Genomic DNA, 19,149 nt, shown 5'->3' with positions numbered 1-19,149 from the left:
AGTATCTTTTTCATAATTTCTTAATTGCTCATATGTTAAGATGATTGTGTTTCGGAAATAGTGGGTTCAAGAAAAGTACGATTAAAATCAATTTCCTCTGTTTTCTTTTTGCTTTTTTAGATGTGGCTATGAAATATAAAATGACATACACCGCTCACCTGACCCCCTCTTTTTTTTTTTAAAGGAGTTTCCACGCCCAGGGCAGAGCCCAGCATCCGCCTTGAACTCAAGAGCCTGAGATCAAGACGTGAGCTGAGATCCAGAGTCAGACGCTTGACTGACTGAGCCTCCCAGAGGCACCTTTGGTGACATTTCTACTGCCAGAGGTAATTAGGTGGGAATTCGAAAGGCGACAGAAAAGTCGCTGTAAAACAAGCCTCAACATTAAAAACATTATTTTATTTTTAAGATTTTATTTATTTATTTGTCAGACAGAGAGAGCACAAGCACAAGTGGTGGTGGGTGGCAGGCAGAGGGAGAAGCAGGCTCCCCGCTGAGCAAGGACCCCCCCCTCCCCCCACCCACCAAGCAGGGCTGATCCCAGGACCCTGAGATCATGACCTGAGCCAAAATCAAGAGTCAGAGACCCAACCAGCGGAGCCACCCAGGTACCCCACTCCCCGCCCCCATATGATTTTGAAGCGAGCCCCAATGTCTTGTCTTTTCACCTTACTATGTTGGTATGTAGCTCTAAAGAGGGACTCTTCTGAAACACAAAGCCACAAGTAATTCCACTCCTAGCTATGTGGCCAAGAGAACTGAACCCATGTCCGCCCAAAGCCTTGGGCAGGAATGTCATAGCGGCATTGCTCTCAGTCACCAGAAGGTACACAATTGTCCATCAACTGACGAAGGGCTAAACCAGGGGCCCTATGGCCATACAGGGAACTGTATAGCCATGTAGAGGACCAAACCTCTCACACCTGTTGCAGGAGGAATGCACCTTTCAAACATGAGAAACAAAAGACCATACGGTGTATGATTCTGTGTCTATGAGATGTCCAGGACAGGCAAATCCAGGAGACAGAAAGCAGGTGAGTGGTTGCCAGGGGCTGGGGTTGGGGGGAGGGGGCAGTGAGGGATGACTGATAATTATATAGTAATTCCTTTTGGGGTCATGAGAATGCCTGGAACTAGATAGAGGTGACGGTTGCACTGCTTTGTGAATCTACGAAAATCACCACGTTATACTTTAAAAGTGTGAATGCTATGGTATGTGAATTATATCCCAACATTTAAAAGCCACCATTGGGGCACCTGGGTGGCTCAGTGGGTTAAGCCTCTGCCTTCAGCTCAGGTCATGATCCCAGGGTCCTGGGATCGAGCCCCACATTGGGCTCTCTGCTAAGCAGGGAACCTGCTTCCTCCTCTCTCTCTGCCTGCCTCTCTGCCTACTTATGACCTCTGTCAAATGAATAAATAAAATCTTTAAAAAAAAAAAAGAATCATTATCCTTAGTATTAGGGGTCTCACCTTCTAGGCGCTACCCCTCCAGGACTCATTCCCCATTGTCCCATGAGTGTTATTTCCCATAGTGTCTGTGTGTGTGTGTGTGTGTGTGTGTGTGTGTGTGTGTGTAAGATTTTATTGAGAGAGAGAATATGAGTGAGAGAGACAGAGCATGAGCAGGGGAGGAGAGGAGGGACAGAGAGAGAGGGAGACTCCCCATTGAGCAGTGAGCCCGATGTGGGGCTTGATCCCTGGACCCCGAGATCACGACCTGAGCTGAAGCCAGACACCCAACCAACTGAGCCCCCCAGACGCCCTCCCATACTTGTTCGAACCTCACTGTAGTAAGGTGCACACATTGCATGTGATCCACACTCGTGGATAAATGTGTTTAAACCAGAAGATTCTTCTCCCTAACTCTTTCCTGGCAATGTGTGGAAGGACCCAGGCCGTCACCCCTTTGCATCCTCCCACGGTCTATGTTCTGTTGTGTCCCTGCGGTGGCAGAAGCCCTGTTCTCAGCCTGCCTGGCAGCCCTGAGCTGGCCACTGTCCTGCAGCCCCAGGGGCAGCTGGTGAGACAGTAGAAGATATTTCGCCATGGGGGGGTGGGGTGGGGACAGAGCCAGGGAACCTGGTGAAGAGGCAGGGCTAGGGCTTATCTGTAAACTTGTTTGCTGGGTGAATGGTGGCGGCTGTCAGAGACCCAGAGGTCTCCAGCTAACAAGACCCTGACCAGGCTCTCTTACCTTTCCACCAAGCATGGATTTGGCAGGAACCCCACACCCCCAAAGCCACTAGAGTTGTGCTTGGGCCTGCACAGAGATAGGAACAGCGGAGTTGAGCCTCTGTCCTCAGCCAGGTGGCTTCTAGCTGCCCCTACCCATAGGGTCGCCACCTTACTTCCATCCGGGCCCCCAAAGCTGTGTGGGACAAAACCTGCTACCCTCTGCCGGCTGGCCAGACTCTGCCCATGGCTGGCACATACCCAGGTCTTGCCCTGCTCAGGACCTTTGCACCTGCTGTTTCCTCCGCATCCATGCTCCCCCCAGCACACACATCGAAGTTCAGGAGCTGAAAATGCAGAGGCTCCAAGTGGTCCTCCCTGCCCCCACTAAGCCCCCAGTGTCTCTATGCCTTTGTTCTCTTCTGTTGACTTTTTTTGTTTTTAAGATTTTATTTATTTATTTGACAGAGAGAGAAAGAGAGCACAAGCAGGGGGAGCGGCAGGCAGAGGTAGATGGAGAAACAGGTTCCCTACTGAGCAGGGAGCCGGATGCTGGACCCTGGGATCATGACCTGAGCTGAACTCAGATGCTCCACCGACTGAGCCAGCAGGTGGCCCTAGGTTTGCTAATTGTTATTTTCTCTCTTAACTAGAATCTCAGCTTGGTGAGGGTAGGGCCCTGTGTCTAGATCTAGATCAGCACCCGAAGAGGTAGATGAGGAGGCAAGTGAGTGAGTGAAGGACCCCTGGAGTGTGCAGGGTCACGAATCTCTCCCCATCTCACAGAGGTCCAGGTACCGCTGACTCTGTCTGGGTAGGAATCCAGGGCTCTCCCTGGGCACCACCTGACCCCAACAAGGAAGACAGGCGCCCCCAGGGATAGCCCACAGGAGGGACCCACCTTCCTCCCTCTGCCCCATGCTTTGGCTTCCTGGCCACACTGCCCTGATAGCCAGCATGAAGGATAGAGGTCAGGTGGGAGGAGCCCCGTGAAGTGGGCGGAGCATCTGTGGGAGGGAGGAAGGGGAGAGGCACAGGGACAGCTGCCCAGGATCAGGGTGGGAGCTTTGGGCCCCCTGAGCTTGGGTGCACCCATCTCACGGGGTTTTGTCTGGCAATCTTATGGAGGCATAGGGTTGCCAGAAGAAATACAGGATCCCAGGTAAATTTGAATTTGAGGTGAGTGACTGATACTTTTTTTAGTGTAAGTATATCCCAGATAGTGTGTGGGATATACTTACACTAAGAAATGATTTGTTGTTTCCCTCAAGTTCCATTTCACTGGGCTTCCTTCTTTTCGCTTGTGAGATACAAGGCCCTATTAGAGGTGGAACGGCAGGACAATGGTCAGGGCAGACCCTAGGGAGTCCAGCCTGTGGCAAGGCAGGGCTGACGGCAAGGGGCAACTGTAGGCCTGAGGAAGACAAGCCCGGAGGCTGCAGCTATGGCCCTGACTGATGCAGGGGGACAGTGCAGCTCAGGGCCTTCTCCAGCCCCAGATCTGAACCCCTGCCCACCCCCTGCTTCCCAAGGTCCTCTGAGCCATGACCAGCAAAAGGTGACTAGGGTTACGATCCCAGCAGCCATGTTCAGTGGTAGCAGTGTGAATCAGTGTTCACCCCACGTCAAAGCCAATGATGAATTCCCTGCAGAACTGATGGGTTCTCTGCCCACCCCACACCCAAATTCTATTGGCTGACTCTGCAGAGGGCCAATTGGGTGCATGTTCAGGGACAGCTTTGTCTCTTGGGGAAGGAATGCCCCAGGTCTGGCATCTGTATCCTCAGCCTGTGCTCTGATGTGGTCAGGAAGGGGGAGAGTGGCGTGACCTTGTGTTTGTGGGGTGTCTTCTACATGGCAAGGCCATGGCTAATTCTCAGCACGCCCAACCTGATGGCCAAGAATGACAGTTTGTCCCCACATGGGGTTTCCAAGGGGGTTTTTCTACCTTCTCTCCCCCCTGGGGACTCTCTGAGCCCCAACTTAACAGCTAGCAACAGCTGGTGATTCGCAGGGTTAGAGGAAAAGCCCCTAAATGTTTTGCAACGGCTTCTCACCTCCACCTGCCCTTCCCCTGAGCATCCCAGGCAGCTGGGGACTAGTGGGGTAGGGGAAGCTTAGGGTCCCCCAGCCTCCCAGTGTGACACTCACCTATGCCTGGAGCAAGCTTTGAGCTGGAAGAGGCAACAGGCCTTTCTAGAATCTGGGGTTTGGTAGTGCAGATTGTTAGGGTTCAAAGGAAGGCTGGGGGCCGTGGCATCAGTATCTCCTGGGAACTTGTTAGAGAGATGCTTCTCAGGCAGGCTCAGACCTGCTGACCCCGAAAGATGGCATCCTGTCCCCCAAGAAAGCATGCTTCCCGCGCATGCACTTGCTAAGCCCTTTGCGGGGTCAGTGGGGGGGAAGGGAGGGGTGCTCACCCATGGATCAGAGCTAAGGCAGCTCCTGACAGCTGTTTTCTACTCCTCCTCAGCACACCCCAGGCCATTCATCTCCTCAGGAGGCCACCCGTGAATGAGTTGTGTCAGGAGCTTGTGGACCAGTGGCCTTTTTGCAGGTCACCAGAGATGGGGGGGACAAGCCCCTCCTGCCCATGACAAGAGGGCAAAGGCAGGACTAGGGGCCTTGGCATCTAGACTTTCAGCCCTCTGCTCCTGGGTGGGGGGAGTGGGGGTCAGGAGAGGGAGAAGGCAGAAAGGAGGGGAGCGACATTGTCCTTGCAAACAAGACCTGCAGGTGGCAAGCCTGCATTCCTGGGAGATACCAGGGAAGGTCTTACCATCCTGGATCACTACTGTTACCGCCAACAATAGTGACTGCGTGCTCCGTGTGTGTCTGGCGCCCGGATGAGGGACGATCTCACTGAGGTCAGCAGATTCACCAATTAAAAGGCAGATTCCTCTGCCTGCACTCCAGGCCTTCCCAATCTCCAGGGCTGGGCCTGGGAATCTGCTTTTTAAGAAGGGCCCCAGGGAATTCTTGGGACCGGAGACTTGGGAGGCACTGGCTTTCTCCAAACCCTAAATGAGGCTACCCGACCCTGGCATTCATTCATTCGTTCCCTCACCTGGCCCGACAACTACGGGACATCCCCCTCATTCACCTGCCCACCCCCGCTCTGTTCCTCCCCGGATCACTGTTCACGGTCCCCGAGTGCGCCTTTGAGCCCGAATCGTCCACTCGGTGCCCACGGAGGCTGCTCGGTTTTCGCCCTCCGTCCCTCCAGCCTGGGAGCCAGGTCTTTCCCTTTCAGGCGCAGCTCCCCAGCGAGCCCTGGGTCCGGGACCCTCCTAAGCCCCGCCCCCTCCCGGGCCGCCGAGCCCACCTCCCCAGCCTGCGACTGCGCTCTGGGCCCCGCGTGCCCCGCGCGCCCCGCCCCCACCCGAGACCTGCACCGCAGGGCGCCAGCTCGGACCCCGCGGCTCCCCACCCTTCGGGCATCCCGGCCAGGCGAGAGCCGGAGCCGGAGCCTGGGCTGTGGGCTCCGGGTGCGCTCTGGGAAGCATGAAGCAGGTAGGACCGCGGGGATGCTGGGGCGGAAGGATGAGGGAGAGGACGGGAGGAGCCTGCGAGAGCTCCGGGCAAGGGAGGGGGGCGGTGAGGAGGAGGGAGAGGGGAGGACAGGAGGAAGGATGGGCGAACCGGGGCCTGGGCCGCACCCCAAATGGACAGAAGGCCTCGGATTGTAGCCGCGGGGGGAGGGGCCCTTCCAGCAGAGAGGGTAGGGGTGGGGATGGCCACCGCCTGCCATCCGCGTTTGGTGTCCCCCAGCCCCTGGTGGATGATACTGAGGATGTGTCTTTGGACTTCGGTAATGAAGAGGAGCTGGCCTTTCGGAAAGCCAAGATCAGGTGCGTTAGGACCTGGCGTTTAGCAAGCATTCTCCAAACTGCATATTCATTCTCCTTCACTTGCCCACTCATTCATTCATTCATTCATTCAGAATATGTTGAGCATCTAGTGTGTGCCAGGCATGGGTCTAGGGACATACCGGGGGCAGATCAGACAAGATCCCATGCCCTCGTTGGGCCTGCACTCTGGGCTGCAGGCAAGCAAAGATGGTAATGAGATAGTTACACAGTGTGAGAAGATTTTGGGGAAGAAAAATCAGCAGGTGGTGACAGAAGGTGATGGGAAGTCCGCTGGCCCGATTGCAGCCAGGGAGGGTCTCTCTGAGGAGGCTGCATTTGCACTGAGACCTGAATGATGAGAAGCAGCCAGCCATGGGAGACTCTGGAGGGAGAGTGTTCCAAGCAGAAGACTAGCAGGTACAAAGGCCCCGAGGCTGTGTTGGATGGGCAGAGAAAGGCCCCTGTGTCTGGAGGCTGGTGGGAAAAGGGAGAGGGGTTGGCAGGGAGGCTGGAGAGCTGGGCGAGAGCTTCCGTTTTTATTCTAATCCTTGCTTCAGCGCCAGACAGACCAAGCATCCTGGGTTGAGTCCCTTGCCTCCAGAGACCTTCCACAACCCAGAAGGCAGCAGGACTAGGGTATGAGGAATGACCCATGGACACCGTTGCTGTTGACCTGGGTGGCCACCGCAGCTAGAAATGCATGCCTCAGGTACCCTTACCACCTCGCCTTCACACCCTCCGAGCCAGCAGGGTGGGGGTCTCTCCCCTAAACGCCCTTCCTTTCCAGCTCTCTGACCCAAATCCAATACACCCCACATTGGAATATGACCTTAGGAGTGTCCTAGAGCTGCTGTTACAGATGACTCTAAAATCGTTGGCCTAGAAACAGCAGAAATTTATCCTTCCACTGTATTCCGAGCAAAAGATTCACAACAGCCCTCTTTGGGTTTTGAAAGCGAAAGACAACTTTATTATTACTATAGAAACCTAATAGCGCCAGGAGAGGAAAGGAATCTACCCACAGATGAAGGTAATAGTAGGCAATAAATGAGAATAAGGCAGAGTTAAATAAAATCAGGCTCTTAGAGCTTCTAGCCTCCCCAGCTGGGGCAGCCCCGCGGAGACAGCCCGACTGTTGTCCGAAGTGAGAGGCTTCCTACCCTCGCTGAGCCTTCCAGCCGATCATCCCCAGAAAGGCTATTACTTATAGGGCAAATGACAGGGTTTGAAATTGAGCCTTTGTCTGCCTACCTGCAGTTGGAGTGAGCTGCATTTCCGTGTTATCATGTTTCTATATTTTTAAGGAGCCTGGGCTATGCATGCCTGCCTCCCCTCCTGGATTCTGGATTCCATTCCGGGAGGACCAGCCCAGCCTGGAGCAGGAGGGGAGGTGTGACAAGATTCATAACCCTTGGCGTCCAGGACAGAAGGGCCAATTCTGAGCTGGAGGCCAGATCATGTATTGGAAAGAATCAGGCTCCCGAGATCATTCTTGCAGCACGAGTCTCCCAAACACCATTCTGTAGCCCTCCTGTTTGCTTCTGTGCAGGTCCAGGAGCTGGGTAATGCGGGATAAGTCACAGAAACCTCTTTCCGTTCAGAAAAGACTTCTGGAGGCCAGAAGTCCAAAATCAGTTTCACTGGGACAAAAAAAAAGGCATCAGCAGGGCCACACCCTGCTCGAGGCTGTAGGAGAAGATCCCTTCCGTCCCTTGCCTTTCCCAGCTTCTGGTGGATGCTGGCTGGGGCCCCTTCCCCCATCTTCAAGGCCTGCGTCGTAGCATCTTCAAATCTCTCTGCCCCGTCTTCACGTTGCATTGTCTCTGTCACTGTCCTGGTCTTCCTCTGCTAGGCTTGCTTGTGAGTGCATTTAGGACCCATCGGGATAATCCGGGATAATCACCCCATCTCAAGATCTCAAGATCCTTCACTGAATGGGATATGCAGAGTCCCTTTTGCCGTATAAAGTGACATTCACAGGTTCCAGGGCTTAGGACTTGGATATTTTGGGGGGCCATTATTCAGTCTGCCGTAATGACCAGTGAATGTCGTTGTAAGGCACTGTAAGAGAACTGAAATCGTGGGGGAGAATCTTAACAGAACATCTGGGCTTCTTAAATGCTCCACTCTAGATTGTGGGCGGGGGACACACACTATACAGGACACGCACCCTTCCTTTATGGAGCTGTCCTATCCAGAGCAGGGAGGGTCAAACTCAACACTGCCAATATTTTGGGCCAGGTGATTCTTTGCTGCGAGGGTTATCCTGGGCATTTTAGGACCGGATGCCAGGACCACCTCACCAGTAATGAATCCAGACTCTGCCAGGTGTCCCCTGGGTGTTGGAGGAAACTTGCCTCTAGTTGAAAATTGTTGGTATGGGGGTAATGGGTGTAGATGTGTCCATAGCTCTCATGACTCAGTATTTTACATGCTGTGATTGAGCAAAGTTTGGGCACTTGTCCTGCTTAGGGAAGAAGTGACAGCTGAGACCCAAAGAATGAGTAGGAGTTAGCCAAACCAGGAAGGCAGGAAGGGTATGATGTGCAAAGATTTAGAGGGGAAAGCACGACTTTAGGGAGATGAGAGTGGTTCATTGTGGCCAGGGATGCTGGGGAGTGGTCTGAGCAGAGGCTGGGGCCAGACCCCGAAGGGATCCCAAGCAAAGCCCTAGAGCTCCGCTGCCCACTAGAACTTTCTGTGAAGATGGGAGTGTGCTATACTTGCGCTAGCCAATATGGTAGCCACCAGCCATGTGTGGCTCTTGAGCATTGATACGTGATGAGTGTGAACTTGGGATATTGAACTCCAATAGCCACATGCGGCTACCATATTGGATGGGGCAGTTGAAAAGTCCGCTCAGGGGACGCCTGGGTGGCTCAGTTGGTTAAGCACCTGCCTTCAGCTCAGGTCATGATCCCAGCGTCCTGGGATCGAGTCCCACATCGGGCTCCTTGCTCATCAGGGAGCCTGCTTCTCCCTCTGCCTCTGCCTGCCATTCTGTCTGCCTGTGCTTGCTCTCTCTCCCTCTCTCTCTCTGACAAATAAATAAATAAAATCTTAAAAAAAAAAAAAAAGAAAAGTCCGCTCAGTGCTGGAGAGTTTTGTGTGGGGCAGTGACAGGATCAGATTTGCAGGACAGAGAATGGATGGTGGCAGCAGATGGAGGCATCGAGGAGAAGCTGGAAGCTTGGACCATGGTGCTGGTAGGGGTGCTAGAGAGAAGTGGGGATGCCTAGAGGCACATAGAGGATAGAATCTGCTGGTCTTGGTGATGGTCGATATGTGGGGTGGGGACAGGGACAGACAAGGGTGATGGCCAGGTTTCTGGCCCAGTGATCCCAGCAAAGGAGTCAGCATGTTGGGTTCAGGAGGTCGCTGTTGGGTTGTGCTAGGATGTCTAATTGGCAGATTTGGTGGGCAGCTGGGGAGAGAGGCTGAGAGCTCAGGGGATCATCTGGGCCGCATTCCGAGGCCTGGGAGGCAGTAGCTCCCAGACCCATGTGTGTCTCAGAGCCACCTGTTCCAGAACTCTCCAGTGTGCCTCCTGTAGGGCACAGCCCTGCACCTCCTTAACCAGATCCCCAGGAGATGGGCCTGGGAGTGTACATTTATTTATTTTTATTTATTTTTATTTTTTACTAATTATTTTTACTAACATATAATGTATTATTTGCCCCAGGGGTGCAGGTCTGTGAATCATCAGGCTCACACATTTCATAGCACTCACCATATCACATACCCTCCCCAATGTCCATAACCCAACCACCCTCTCCACAAGCCCCTCCCCACAGTAACCTTCAGTTTGTTTTGTGAGATGTCTCCTTCCCGATCCCATCTTGTTTCATTTTTTTCCTTCCCTAACCCCAAACCCCCCACCCTGCCTCTCAAATTCCTCATATCAGAGAGATCATATGATAATTGTCTTTCTTTGCTGGACTTATTTCACTCAGCATAATACCCTCTAGTTCCATTCATGTTGTTGCAAATGACAAGATTTCATTTCTTTTGATGGCTGCATAGTATCCCATTGTATATATATATACCACATATTCTTTATCCATTCGTCTGTTGATGGACGTCTAGGTTCTTTCCATAGTCTGGCTATTATGGGAACATTCAGGAGCACATGCCCCTTCAGATCACTACATTTGTATCTTGAGGGTAAATACCCAGTAGTGTGATTCCTGGGTTGCAGGGTAGCTCTATTTTCAACTTTTTGAGGAACCTCCATGCTGTTTTCCAGAGTGGTTGCACCAGCTTGCATTCCCACCAACAGTGTAGGAGGGTTCCCCTTTCTCCACATCCTTGCCAACATCTGTCGTTTCCTAACTTGTTAATTTTAGCCATTCTGACTGGCGTGAGGTGGTATCTCATTGGGGTTTTGATTTGTATTTCCCTGATGCCGTGTGATGTGGAGCACTTTTTCATGTGTCTGTTGGCCATCTGGATGTCTTCTTTGCAGAAATGTCTGTTCATGTCTTCTGCCCATTTCTTGATTGGATTATTTGTTCTTTGGGTGTTGAGTTTGATAAGTTCTTTATAGATTTTGGATACTAGCCCTGTATCTGATATGTCATTTGCGAATATCTTCTCCCATTCTGTCAGTTGTCTTTTGGGTTTGTTGATTGTTTCCTTTGCTGTGCAAAAGTTTTGATCTTGATGAAGTCCCAATAGTTCATTTTTGCCCTTGCTTCTCTTGCCTTTGACAAGGTTTCTAGGAAGAAGTTGCTGCAGCTGAGGTCGAAGAGGTTGCTGCCTGTGTTCTCAAGGATTTTGATGGATTCCTTTCTCACATTGAGGTCTTTCGTCCATCTTGAGTCTATTTTTATGTGTGGTGTATGGAAGCTGTCCAGTTTCATTCTTCTGCATCTGGCTGTCCAATTTTCCCAACACCATTCGTTGAAGAGACTGCCTTTTTTTTTTCTTTCTTTCTTTTTAAGATTTTATTTATTTATTTGACAGACAGAGATCACAAGTAGGTGGAGAGGCAGGCAGAGAGAGAGGAGGAAGCAGGCTCCCTGCCGAGCAGAGAGCCCAATGCAGGGCTCAATCCCAGGACCCCAGGATCATGACCTGAGCCGAAGGCAGAGGCTATAACCCACTGAGCCACCCAGGTGCCCCAAAACTGCCTTTTTTCCATTGGAATTTCTTTCCTGCTTTGTTGAAGATTAGTTGACCATAGAGTTGAGGGTGTATTTCTGGGCTCTCTATTCTGTTCCATGGATCTATGTGTCTGTTTTTGTGCCAGTACCATACTGTCTTGATGATGACAGCTTTGTAAAAAAGCTTGAAGTCTGGACTTGTGATGCCACCAACTTTGGCTTTCTTTTTCAATATTCCTTTGGCTCTGGGATCTTTTCTGGTTCCATATAAGTTTTAGGATTATTTGTTCCATTTCATTGAAAAAAATTGATGATATTTTGATAGGGATTGCACTAAATGTGTAGATTGCTTTAGGTAGCGTAGACATTTTCACAATATTTGTTCTTCCAATCCATGAGCATGGAACGTTTTTCCATTTCTTGTCTTCCTCAGTTTCTTTCATGAGTACTTTATAGTTTTCTGAGTACAGATTCTTTGCCTCTTTGGTTAGATTTATTCCTAGGTATGTTACGGTTTTGGGTGCAATTGTAAATGGGATTGACTCCTTAATTTCTCTTTCTTTTGTCTTGTTGTTGGTGTATAGAAATGCAATTGATTTCTGTGCATTTATTTTATATCCTGAAACTTTACTGAATTCCTGTACAAGTTCTAGCAGATTTGGAGTGGAATTTTTTGGGTTTTCCACATAAAGTATCATATCATCTGCAAAGAGTGAGAGTTTGATTTCCTCTTTGCCAGTTTGGATGCCTTTAATTTCTTTTTGTTGTCTGATTGCTGAGGCTAGGCCTTCTAGTACTATGTTGAATAGCAGTGGTGATAGTGGACATCCCTGCTGTGTTCCTGACCTTAGGGGAAAAGCTCTCAAGTTTTTCCCCATTGAGAATGATATTCGCTGTGGGATTTTCATAGATGGCTTTGATGATATTGAGGTATGTGCCCTCTATCCCTACACTGTGAAGGGTTTTGTTCAAGAAAGGATGCTGTACTTTGTCAAATGCTTTTTAAGCATCTATTGAGAGTATCATATGGTTCCTGTTCTTTCTTTTATTAATGTATTGTATCACATTGATTGATTTGTGGATATTGAACCAACCTTGCAGCCCTGGAATAAATCCCACTTGATCATGGTGAATAATCCTTTTAATGTACTGTTGGATCCTATTGGCTCGTATTTTGGTGAGAATTTTCACATCCATGTTCATCAAGGATATTGGTCCGTAATTCTCCTTTTGATGGGGTCTTTGTCTGGTTTTGGGATCAAGGTAATGTTGGCCTCATAAAATGGGTTTGGAAGTTTTTCTTCCATTTCTATATTTTGGAACAGTTTCAGGAGAATAGGTATTAATTCTTCTTTAGATGCTTGGTAGAATTCCTTGAGAAGCTGTCTGGCCCTGGGCTCTTGTTTGTTGGGGAGATTTTTTTTTTTTGAAGATTTTATTTATTTATTTCACAGAGAGATAGAGAGAGAGAGCACAAGTAGGCAGAGAGGCAAGCAGAGAGAGAGGTGGAAGCAGGCTCCCTGCCGAGCAGAGAGCCTGATGCGGGGCTCGATCCCAGGACCTTGAGATCACAACCCGAGCTGAAGGCAGAGGCTTTAACGCACTGAGCCACCCAGGCGCCCCTTTGATTTTGTTATTAATTGGTTTATATAGTTGGCTGCTCCCATGTTAGGGGCATGGATACTTAAAATTATGAGATCTTCTTGTTGGACAGACCCTTTGAGTATGATACAGTGTCCTTCCTCATCTCTTATTATAGTCTTTGGATTAAAATCTAATTTATCTGTTATAAGGATTGCCACCCCAGCTTTCTTTTGATGTTCATTAGCATGGTAAATAGTTTTCCACCCCCTCACTTTAAATCTGGGGGTGTTTTTGGGTCTAAGATGAGTTTCTTGTAGACAGCATATTGATGGTTTGTTTTGTTTTGTTTTGTTTTGTTTTATCCATTCTGATACCCTTTGTCTTTTGATTGGGGCATTTAGCCCATTTACATTCAGGGTAACTATTGAGAGATACGAATTTAGTGCCATTGTATTGCCTGTAAGGTGACTGTTACTGTATATTGTCTCTGTTCCTTTCTGGTCTACTACTTTTAGGCTCTCTCTTTGCTTAGAGGACCCCTTTCAATATTTTCTGTAGGGCTGGTTTGGTGTTTGCAAATTCTTTTAATTTTTGTTTGTCCTGGAAGCTTTTTATCTCTCCATCTATTTTCAGTGGTAGCCTAGCTGGATATAGTATTCTTGGGTGCATGTTTTTCTCATTTAGTGCTCTGAATATATCATGCCAGTCCTTTCTGACCTACCAGGTCTCTGTGGATAAGTCTGCTGTCAATCTAATATTTCTACCATTGTATGTTACAAACTTCTTGTCCTGAGCCGCTTTCTGGATTTTCTCTTAAGACTTATAAGTTTTACTTTTAGATGACGGGGTGTGGACCTATTTTTATTGATTTTGAGGGGGGTTCTCTGCACCTCCTGGATTTTGATGCTTGTTCCCTTCATCATATTAGGGAAATTCTCTATTGTAATTTGCTCCAATATGCCTTTGTCCCCCCTTTCTCTTTCTTCTTCTGCTGGAATCCCAATTATTCTAGTGTTGTTTCATCTTATGGTATCACTTATCTCTCGAATTCTCCCCTCCTGGTCCAGTAGCTGTTTGTCTCTCTTTTGCTCAGCTTCTTTATTCTCCGTCATTTGGTCTTCTATGTCACTAATTCTCTCTTCTGCCTCATTTATCCTAGCAGTAAGAACCTCCTTTTTGATTGCACCTCATGAATAGCTTTTTTGATTTCATATTGGCTAGATTTTAGTTTTTTTATTTCTCCAGAAAGGGCTTTTAGTTCTCCAGACAGGGTTTCTCTAATATCTTCCATGCCTTTCTTGAGCCCAGCTGGCACCTTGAGAATCAACATTCTGAACTGTAGCTCTGACATGTTACCAATGTCTGTATTGATTACGTCACTAGCCTTCAGTACTGCCTCTTGTTCTTTTTTTTCTGGTGTGTTTTTCTGGCTTGTCATTTTATCCCGATAAGAATATATGAATGAGAGAATAAAATACTAAAAGGGTGGCAAAGACCCCAGAAAAATGTACGCTAACCAAATCAGAAGAGACTGAAAACCGGGGGGAGAAGAAGGGGAAAAAAAGAAATAAAAATTAAAAAAAAATATATATGTATATATATATTAGACTGATGAATAGAACAGAGCCACCCACTTGATTTTGGGTGTATTTTGGTCTCCGAAGAAACTACCTCCCAAATTTTAAAGAAAGAAAAACTTATATATATACAACAATAAGGATAAACACCATGAAGGGTTGGAATATGACTGTAAAGATGAAAAATTTTTAAAAATTCTAAAAAAGGATAAAAAGGAATTGATAAGATAAATTGGTTCAAAAAAGAGAAAAAGAAGGAGGAGAGAATTTAATTGGGCTGGAGACTAGAACAGTGGCATGTGCTAGATTTAGGGTATATTTTGATCTATTAGAAGAAATTGTATCCCAAAACGTTAAAGAGAAAAAACCTATATGTATACAAAAAATAAGGTTAAATACAATGAAGAGATAAAATATGGCTATAATAATGAAGATTTAGTAAGATTTTTTTTTAATGTATTGTTAAGGGGGCGCCTGGATGGCTCAGTGGGTTAAAGCCTCTGCCTTCCACTCAGGTCATGATCCCAGGGTCCTGGGATCGAGCCCCACATCAGGCTCTCTGCTCAGCGGGGAGCCTGCTTCCCCCTCTCTCTCTGCCTGCCTTTCTGCTTACTTGTGATCTCTGTCAAATAAAAAAATAAAAAATCTTAAAAAAAAAACCCATACTGTTAAGATAAACTAGTTGGAAAATGTTAAAAGAGGAAAGAGGAAAAATTAAAGAAATAGAATAAGAAAAAAATTAAATTAAAAAAATAACTTTGCAAGACTAAAGAATCATGGGGAAAAAGCCTCGAATTCTCAGTGTTACTTTCCCGTAGCTCTGGAATTCTGCAGTTCCCGTTGGTGGGTAAACTTGCTCTTGGCTGGATGTTTTTGCTGATCTTCTGGGGTGGGGGCCTGTTGCAGTGATTCTTAAGTGTCTTTGCCCAAGGTAGAATTGCACCGCCCTTGCCAGGGGCCAGGCTAAGTCATCTGCTCGAGTTTGTGCTCGGGAGCTTTTTTTCCCTGAACGCTTTCCGTACCACTTTGGAAGGCGGGGATGAAAATGGTAGTCTTCCATTCTCCGGCCCTGTAGGAGCCGAGAGCTCAGGCCCCACTCCTCAGTGCGCCCTCAGAGAAAAGCAGTCAGTCCGTCCCGTCTCCCTGGTCTCTGGCCACACTCTGAGCTCCCCCGGCCTGTGCCCACGTGTTTCTCTCTCTGGCACACGGCCCCATTTGGAGTCTCCAAACCCAGCTGATTCCCGCAGCACACTCCTGCACTGCTTCTCCCAGAAGAGGAAGGGGGTGTCTCCCCAGATCTGCCACTTGTGGGGTCCCTGCCTGAAGAGCAGTGGCCCAACTGTGCCTTGGATCACGGTTTAAGGGAACCCCAAGCTGAGAGACCCCTCCTTGGCTCATCTCTAGCTGGCTTCCCCACTGTTGTACTATAAGGGCCTATTTAGCCAGAGCAGCTCCATCCTGACCCTGCCCCCTCCACCCGCCCCCCACTTCAGGGAACTTACTTAAAAACAAGTCCCGGAAACCAGTCCCAGGTAACAAAGCCCAAATACAAGGGTGGGTCAGGCCAGGTAGAGGTATCCAATCGGTGGGGGGGCCGCATACTGTCTCCCTAGCTACCGAGGAGTATGGGCCCCGCCCTTTGGGCACCCATTCTGACCAAAGTGATAGGCTAATTCAAATATCTACTGTAGGGTAAATTGTAATTCAATTGGTCACTTATGTGTGACCTAGCAGGACTGTGCAGCTTTCTCTGTGTTACAATCTCATTGGTCACCTGTGCATGGCCAGGCCCAACCCCATGTCCTTTGCCCTTAAAAGCTAGTCTGTAAAGAAGAGAGGGGTTGCCTCTTTGCAAGAGACGGCCCGGGCCAGTCAGTTTGATTCTCAATGCTTGGCACGAAATAAAGCTTTGCTTGACCTTCGCTTTGTATCAGTCTCACTCCTTTGACTGTGGACCCATTATTGGGGGACCCAACTGTACCTGGGAGCTCTGCCACACTCAGACACCCCTGATCTTTCTGTCACCCCGCAGGACCTGAGACCTCACTGTCCCCACGAGGGTACCACCCCTGCTTAGCCTCTGGAGCGACGTCCCTCAGTGGAGCAGACTTCTAAAATTTCTGATTTTGTGCTCTGCTGCTCTGCAGCTTGCCGGGAGCCAGCTCCTCCCCTGCAGTCTATCTTCCCTTTGCCTGGGATTCACTTCTCTGCACATCCTCCCTTCCAGAAAGTGGTCACTGTTCTGTTCCTAGAACTGCTGCTCTTCCTCTTCTCTTCTCCTCTTCTATCTCCTGTTGAGTTTGTAGGTGTTTGGAATGGTTTGATAACTGTCTAGCTGGACTCGTGGGACCCAATTTCATTTCAGTCTACTCCTCTGCCATCTTGCTTCCTCCCATCCAGGAGTGTGCATTTAAAATAGCATCTTTCCTTGGCTCTGACGCTCAAGAGTGTAGATATGGCTCAAAAATCCTGAGGATAAATAAGGCCCCCGCCCCCGGGAAAGCAGGATGTAAAGGGGGTTCTTAATGAGCTCGATGGAGGGGCTCCAGGAGGTCCAGGAACCCTCTGGAAACTATTCTCTAAGTCTCATATGTGTGTGCCTTTGGGAAAAGGACTCTATTAGGCCCGTGATCTAAAAAAGTTAAGACCCACTAGTATAGGGCCAGAATTACTATTTTGGAATTCCTGTTGAAATGGGTGCCAGATTGACTCTGAAGGGAGATGGTATGAGAGAAGGGTCATCTGACAGGATTCTGGCATCTTGGGGCCCCCTCTCCTTTTACCATCAGCTGGCTTTGTGGTTTTAGAAAGGTCATCTTGCCTTGCTGAGCCTTGATTAGCCTGTCTATAAGATGGGGATAATGGTACCAACTTGATCTCACCACATGGTTGTTACTGCAACTTGTTCAGCAAATATTTATCTCACATCTGCTGGGTACCAGGTGCTGGGCTAAGCCCTGGGACAGAGACCAGAGCTGGTCCTCTTCTTCCTGTCCCCAGTTCTAGGTCAGCGAGATGTAGCATTAGCTCTCAGGGGAGGGCACCTGGCAGGATCAGGGCAAGATCAAGTGTGCCACAGGACACTTGGGTAGGTAGCAGAGCTGTTAGCTATGCTGTGTGTGCATGTGTGCGTGTGTGTGTGTGTGTGTGTGTGTTTGTGTTCCCCACTAGCTACCTTTTCCTGTTTCTTTTTTTTTTTTTTAAGATTTTATTTATTTATTTGACAGAGAGAGATCACAAGTAGATGGAGAGGCAGGCAGAGAGAGAGAGAGGGAAGCAGGATCTCTGCCGAGCAGAGAACCCGATGCGGGACTCGATCCCAGGACCCTGAGATCATGACCTGAGCCGAAGGCAGCGGCTTAACCCACTGAGCCACCCAGGCGCCCCTTTTCCTGTTTCTTTATTCTTTATTTTGTTTAGTTTTGCTTTATCATGGGAAATACCCAAACCCAAAAGTTACCAGTGTATCCACTCGTAAGTATATAGTTCCATAGCATTGAATATATTCATTTTGTTGTGAAATAGATCAGCAGAACTTTCTCATTTGGCAAATATGAAACTCTGTACCCATGAAACATGAAATAACTCTCCATTTCCCCCACTGCAGCCCTTGGCAACCATCATTCTTCTTTCTGTCCCGGTGAACTGTAGATGTTTCATGAAAGTGGAATCATACAGATTTTGTGCCTGGCTTATTTCTGTTCACCTAATGTCCTTGAGATTCATCCACATTTTAGCAGGTGCTAGAGTTTCCTTCCTGTTTAAAGAATGAGTAATAGTCCATTGTACAGATAGACCACAGTGTGTCCTTCCAGTTGTCTGTCGGTGGACACTGGCTGGCTTCCATGTTGAGCTCATGTGACTAGTACTCCAAGGAACATGAATGTGCAAATCTATCTTCAGGACCCTGGTTTCAATGCATGGCATTGAACCTATGGCAATATGGGTTTTTATTTTTTGAGGAGTTTCCATTCCATTTTCCATAACACTTGTCCCATTTTGTAGTTCTGCCAGCGACGTGCAGGGCTCTTATTTCTCCCCATACCCACCAGCACTTGTTATTCCCTGTTTTCTCATAGGATCCATGCTGATGGATGTGACGTGTTCTCTCTTCATAGTGTCTATTGACGTTTCCCTGATGATTGTTGGTGGTGAGCGTCTTCTCATGCGCTTGTTGGCCATTTGTATGTTTTCTCTCAAGGAATGTCCATCCAAGTCCTTTGCCCATTTTTTTTAATCGAGGTATTGGATTTTTTGCTGTTGAGTTGTAGGACTTCTTTATATATGCTGCATATTAACCCTTTATGAGATATGCAATTTGCACATACTCTCTCCTATTCCACAGGTTACCTTTCCGCTGCTGATTATATCCTTTGATACATGAAAGTGTCTTAGTTTGATGTAGTTCTGTTTGCCTATTTATACTTTAGTTATTGTTGCTTTCGGTGCCCTATTGTGTTGTGCGTATTTTAAATTGGAATATAGCTCATATACCCTAAGCCACCCTTTCCAAGAATGCAAGCTCAGTGTGGTTTTTAGTGTATTGACAGGGTTGTGCAACCATGACCACTGTCTAGTTCCAGAATTTTTTCATCGCCCCAGATGGAAACCCTGTGCGCATTCAGCAGTCGCTCTTCCCACATGCTCCTCCCCCAGTGCCCTGGCAACCACCAATCTACTTTCTGTTCGGACGATTTTCCCTGCTCTGGACATTTTATAGAGATGGAATCACACCGCATGTGGCCCTTTGTCTGGCTTCTTTCACTGAGCATCACGTTCTCTAAGTTCGTCTGTGTTTTGACATTTCTTCATTCCTTTTTATGGCTGAATAGTATCTCATCATATGGCTAGAGCAAT

The 19,149-nt window shown here is 48.4% G+C and overlaps 1 protein-coding gene across 7 annotated transcripts in view; it reads left to right on the top strand.

Moving 5' to 3' along the window:
- Positions 1 to 240: 240 nt before the first annotated feature.
- TVP23A (trans-golgi network vesicle protein 23 homolog A) overlaps positions 241 to 19,149 on the top strand; it is a 39,352-nt gene continuing 20,443 nt past the window's right edge. The window contains exons 1-4 of one of the 7 annotated variants that reach the window (XM_047713382.1): positions 241 to 326; positions 933 to 1,034; positions 4,912 to 5,042; positions 5,947 to 6,026. In XM_047713382.1, the coding sequence (XP_047569338.1) occupies positions 5,022 to 5,042; positions 5,947 to 6,026 (101 nt within the window). In that variant the 5' untranslated portion in view covers positions 241 to 326; positions 933 to 1,034; positions 4,912 to 5,021. Of the gene's footprint in view, positions 327 to 932; positions 1,035 to 4,911; positions 5,043 to 5,090; positions 5,689 to 5,946; positions 6,027 to 6,332; positions 6,444 to 6,583; positions 6,736 to 19,149 lie in introns of those variants that run through there. The other 6 variants (XM_047713388.1, XM_047713389.1, XM_047713385.1 and 3 more) reach the window with 6 other exon arrangements.

Source organism: Lutra lutra, chromosome 18 (assembly GCF_902655055.1).
Source record: "Lutra lutra chromosome 18, mLutLut1.2, whole genome shotgun sequence".
Lineage (NCBI taxonomy): Eukaryota > Metazoa > Chordata > Mammalia > Carnivora > Mustelidae > Lutra > Lutra lutra.
This window is presented reverse-complemented; position numbering and strand designations above follow the sequence as displayed.